This window comes from Gekko japonicus, unplaced genomic scaffold, assembly GCF_001447785.1.
Source record: "Gekko japonicus isolate JY-2015 unplaced genomic scaffold, Gekko_japonicus_V1.1 scaffold565, whole genome shotgun sequence".
Taxonomy (NCBI): domain Eukaryota; kingdom Metazoa; phylum Chordata; class Lepidosauria; order Squamata; family Gekkonidae; genus Gekko; species Gekko japonicus.
Window position 1 is genome coordinate 303,757 of NW_015176468.1, and position 5,708 is coordinate 309,464.

General features: G+C 49.1%; 1 protein-coding gene across 1 annotated transcript in view; it reads left to right on the top strand.

Moving 5' to 3' along the window:
* The first annotated feature begins 5,093 nt into the window (after positions 1–5,093).
* The window catches only part of UTP3 (UTP3, small subunit (SSU) processome component, homolog (S. cerevisiae)), a 1,586-nt gene continuing 971 nt past the window's right edge, over positions 5,094–5,708 (top strand). The window contains exon 1 of the mRNA XM_015427115.1: positions 5,094–5,708. This exon is cut by the window's right edge and continues 971 nt beyond it. Coding sequence (XP_015282601.1) covers positions 5,163–5,708 — 546 coding nt within the window. The 5' untranslated portion in view covers positions 5,094–5,162.

Below are 5,708 nucleotides of genomic sequence, written 5' to 3' on the forward strand. Positions count from 1 at the left end.
TATGCCTTGTTGGCCCTCCATAGTAACTGGTTGGCTACTGTGTGAGACAGGATACTGGACTATGGACCACTGGTTTGAATCAGCAGAGCTCTTCTCATGTTCTTATGAACAAATCCAGTTTGTGTTGTGTCTAGTAGAGTTGCTGCATGCCACATATGCTTGACGTTTTCCTAGTTTATCTATGCACTGGGGTTACCCAGCCTCCTGGTGAGACCTGGAAATCTCCCAGAATTACAACTGACTTTTAGGTGACAGAGATCAGTTTCCCTTGAGAAAAATGGCAACTCTGGTGAGTGTATAGGGTTCCAAAGTCTGAGCGGCGCTGGAGTGGCGGACTCCAGCGCTGATCCGAGAGTACGTGTGCGCAAAGCGCGTGTGCACTGCAACTACGTCACCTGGAAGTGACGCGACCACGCCGCCCCCGTCCCCAGCATGCCCGTCGTGGTCGCGTCACTTCCGGGTGACGTGCACGTCGCAAGCTTTGAGGATGGGGTTCCCCCCGGGAAGGAAAAGGAGTTTGTGAGCTGCTCTGAGACTCCTTTGGGTAGTGAAGGGCGGGGTATAAATCCAATCTCTTCTTCTTCTTCTTCTTTTACCTCACAGGGTGTCTGTTGTGGGGAGGGGAAGGGAAAGGAGTTTGTGAGCCGCTCTGAGACTCCCTTGGGTAGTGAAGGGCAGGGTATAAATCCAATCTCCTCTTCTTTTACCTCACAGGGTGTCTGTTGTGGGGAGTGGAAGGGAAAGGAGATTGTAAGCCACTCTGAGACTCCAAGTGAAGGGCGGGGTATGAATCCAATCTCTTCTTCTCTTCTTCTTTATTTTTTTATAAGATTTATTTCCTTCTCCTAAAAAGGAGAGAATTTTGCTTTTACAATTAGAAAATTAGGAAGGGGATATAGAGGGATAAAGAAAAGTGTTGAGTGATGTTAATTATTAGTAAGTTAAGCTTTTTTTAAAGTTAAAGTTAAAGTCAAATTTTCATCTGTGGTTAGGCGATCTTCTTTTCTTCTCTAGTTTTCAGAACCAGACGGTTAATATGTTAGTAATGTCCTTTTGGGGTTAGTATTACTTTTCCAGCATAATCCAAAATAGTTAGTTCTTGGGGCCTTTCCCTTTTTTGTCCCTCAAATTGTACTTTGTGCGAAACGCTCCTTTATCTTCCTCATCCTTCACCTTCTTCTCTTCTTCTTCTATCAGAGGAAAGAGATTTTTACCACCTCCCCCTTTACAGCACTTTAGGGGGGGGTCCCTTGAACCTCAGTAGCAACATGGGGGGGGGGCAAAGAGAGCAAAAGGGGAGAAGGGAATTTCCGCTGTACAAGAGGAAATCCACTTGCAGTTCGCTGGATACATCCCAAGACTTCTTGCTTAGGCTCACGTGTTCTCCAGCGCTGTCCTCTTAGTGTGAATTAGTCAATATGGTAGATTCAGTGAGACAGGGTAAAATTAATCCGAAAGACCAGGGTCCAAATCCCACTCAGTGAGAGAACCCAGAAGCATGTAGAAAGGGAGCTGATGGACACTGTGCATTTGCATTTCCAAAGAGCTTTTGCCACAAGTTCTTCATTAAAGACTCCTAAGGAAACAGGCAGCATTCTAAAGCCAATCTAGCACCAGTAGCATTAAACCAGAGGTGGGTAGAAAAAGCACATTTTGGAACAGTTCTTCAGAAATCAATTTATTTTCCCTATTTTGGACTAAGCCAGCCATGCTGCTGGTCCCAATTGTGCCATGAGGACTACCAAAAAGTTTTGGAAATAGTGTTTCCTCTAAGCTGAGTTAGTATGAGCTAGCTCACAGTTGTTTAGCCTCCAGCTCACACATTTTTGCCTTAGCTCAGGAAGGAGGGCTCCAGAGCAATTGTTGCTCACAGAACTCCACAGCTTAGAAGGAGCATTGTCTAGGAACAATACAGCCTCTCTGTGGTTGGGAAGTATCAGGAAGGCCTAGACAGCATACTCTTCTCTCACTGAATCCTCCACCCAGAAGTGCATTAGACATTCATGGATAGGAGGATGAACGCTTTTGAATCAGTAACTGGTTAGGTAAAATGCATGCACGGTGCAGGATCACATGGGCAGCATTAATCACTGAGGAGAATGAGGGTGGGGTCCCCAACACTCTGTATTTTGTACTGCATCAATACGCATAGCACCCGTTAAACTTACTCCTAATTCATCTTGAATTTGGGTGAAGGGAGGAGCTGCCAGGTTCACTAACAAAGCCAAATTACTGAGGATGGCAAAGCTTGATTCAAGAACAGTGTCTACAAAACGATATCTTGATTGGACAACAGCACAACAGCTGAGATTTAGTGTACGTGCAAAGTGATATGTTGGTAAAGGTTCCCTTGCTCAAAAGCCAGTCGAATCCGACTCTAGGGTTGCGGTGCTCATCTCCGTTTCAAAGCCGAAGAGCCAGCGCTGTCCAAAGATGTTTCCGTGGTCATGTGACTGGCATAACTAAACACCAAGGCGCACGGAACGCTGTTACCTTCCCACTGAAGTGGTACCTATTTATCTACTTGCAATTTCTTGCTTTCGACCTGCTAGGTTGGCAGGAGCTGGAACTAGAGACGGGAGCTCACTCCGTCACGCAGCACACTCGGGTCTCGAACTGCTGAACTACCGACCTTCCACAGCCTGCAGTTCAGCGTCTTAACCACTTGAGCCACTGCAGCTCCATATAAGCGAATAAACTGACATAAATTGGAAAACGCCAAGGGACACTCCTCGAATCTGGTGGGACAGCAGTTCAGGCTCTCCGGACAGCCAAAGCACAATCGCAGAAGAGTTTAAAAGAAAAACACCAGCGAGAACCTGAGTTGGAATTCATATGCCAGTTTGGCACGATGAAGCTTGGACTCAATTAGGGTTGCCAACCTCCAGGTGGGGCCTTGAGAACTCCTGAAATTACGTCTGATCTCCAGGTGACAGAGATTAGTTCTCCTGAAGGAAAATGGCTGCTTTGGAGGGTGGGTTTTATGGCATTATACCCCATTGAGGTCCTGCCACTCTGCAAATCCCTCCTTCCCCAGGCTCCAGGCACAAAATCTCCAGGTATTTCCCAACCCAGAGTTGGCAACCCGGGGGAATGGCAGTGGTTTGCTTACCACAGAAAGAAACTATCATTTCATAGAAGCTTAAGTACACTGTTCACCTTACTTCGCTAAATGCATCATTGCTTGGGAAGGGTCCAAACTCACTGTGATTGAATCATCACTTTTTATTGGATTTCATCAGTACTGTGCAGAGCAATATGCCATATGTGTGAGCATAATAATACACACACTGTATGGTGCAGGACGGCTGAAATATTGACTGTAAATCAGCCTTTCATGGCCATCAATCAATTTGGAGTTTTTGTGCAACTATATATAATACCACCTGTATTTTTCTCATCAGAAAACTGACAGTCACATGTGCTGCTTTTCTTTTTCTTTTTTCTATGCGCCCAATAACAGTGAAAGGAAGAGCTGAAAAGCACTTTTTGTGGCACATGTCTTGGATAGCAGGGCTTTCTGGCCTCACACTGTAATAATATTTTTTCCACTCCCACCAGTCTTCTATCACTCCTGTCATCTTCATAAATCAGCTAAAGAGAGCTCTGGCTCATGAAGATGTATGCCTTAGAGCAGGGGCGTCAAACATGCGGCCCGGGGGCCAGATCAGGCCCCCAGAGGGCTTCTATCAGGCCCACCATGGAACTGGCTGTCTTCTGCTTCTTCTTCCAGTTCTGCTGCTTCTGCGCCATCATAGGTTTGCAGCTTACAGATACACACCTGAACACCATACTCAGGATTGCGACAGCACAGACATTTTGATGCAATAATTCAGAGCAAGAGGTGTCAGTTATCAGACACTGTCAAATAAACAAAATATTGCAAGAGTGCTAATGTTTTAAGCATGCTTTTATTTTAAGTTAAAAAAACACCCTTTGTGTTTGTGTCCTCTATAAAGTTTATCTCTCCGCTACCTGGCATTCCATTTTATGACACACATGGTCTGGCCCAACAAGGTCTCACTTATGTCAGATCCGGCCCTCATGAGTTCGACACCCCTGCCTTAGAGGCTTAGAATATACCTCTTCCATTTATTACCAGGCCTCTGATGAAGTGGGGTCCAGTTGAACAAGCAAGCTTGAAGTGGAGGAGTGGGGGATCAAACCCAGTCCTTCAGATTAGAGTCCACCACTGTTGACCACTATACCACACTGTCTCTCCCTCAATATAGCCCTATCCTGCACCTGATGAATTTCTGCCTACAAGGAAGGATACAACTGGGTACAGGAGTGCACACTTTTCAGGAGCAAAGAAACAGTCTAAAAGGATTGGGGGGGGGGGCAGAATTCCTTCCTCCCTGCAATCCTGTCAGTAATGAGTTTCTGCATCATGGCCGAGACGATCATTTCCCCCAGCCCACTAACAGCTAGCTCCTGAACACGGCTTCTGCAAATATTTGGGGCAGTGGCTCAATATGTTGGGGCAGGAGCTATGGCTTGGTGGCAGAGCATTTGTTTTGGAGGCAGAAGGTCCCAAGTTCAATCCCCGGCATCTCCAGTTGAAGAGATCTGTCAGTAGAGGAAGTGAAAAGACCCCTCTGCCTGAGACCCTGGAAAGCCACTGCCAGTCCGAATTGACCATAGTGACTTTGATGGACCGTTTGCAAAGCAGTTTCGACAATCTTCCTGGAAAGCCGTGAATAAACTTATAAGAAGCAACAAAGCCGTTCCCTTGCCGGTGTCCTCACGACGACCCCTCTGCCAGACAGCACAAGACGGATGAATCCCACGTGTCTATTCTCTATGGTCATTCGCTGCTCCAGCGCGACCGGAAGCAAGGCGGAAGGGATAATGCGCTGCGCTCAGTGGAAGTTGACGGAAGGCTTTCCACTGCCGGCCGGGAACGAGGCAATTCGAAGGCAAAGCCGTGGTAACCCTGTCGGAGAAAAAACCCTGGAGGTGTAGATCGGACGAACGAAGATGATCGTTGGATTCCCGCGCGGAACCATTCGTTTCGCTAACCGGAAGTGGGGGAGCGGGGTCGGAGCGCTGCACCCACCTTTCACCCGGAAGTCGGCGTTCGTTGGAGGGTGCTGAGAGAAAGCGCACGCTTTCGACCGAAGCTCGCCCCGTGTTGCCCGGTAGCCGCTTTCCCGTCCGTCATGGGGAGAGCCCGGCGGCGGTCAGCCGCTCCTCCCCGGGCCAAAGCCCCAATGGAGGAACAGATGGAGGAGCCGGAGCCTGGGGAGCTGCGAGTCACGGAGGAGGCGGACGATTTCCACGAGCGGCGGGTGGAGGCGGCTTTGGCGGCGCTGGGCAGCGAGGAAGAGGAGAGCGAGGAGGAGGTTGAGGAGGTGCTGGGCCTGGAGCTCTGCGAGGACAGCGAGGAGGAGGAGGAGGATGGAGGCGAGGAGGAGGAGGAGGAAGGCGTGGACGAGCCTTTGGATATGGACAGTGACCTGGAAGAGCAGCGGGGCGGTGGGGGCTCTGGCCTCCCCGATGAGGCTGCCTGGGGTCAGCGCAAGAAGGTCTATTACGGCACGGATTACGGCCAGGCCGCCGCTGGTCCCAAAGCCACCAAGAAGAGCAAGGAAGAAGTGGAAGCTGAAGAGCAGGAGGAAGAAGAGGCGGCCCAGGCCATCCAGAAAAGGCTGGCTCACAGTCTGGGTGAGGACGACTACGGCCTGGATATTCTGCAGGCCTACGCT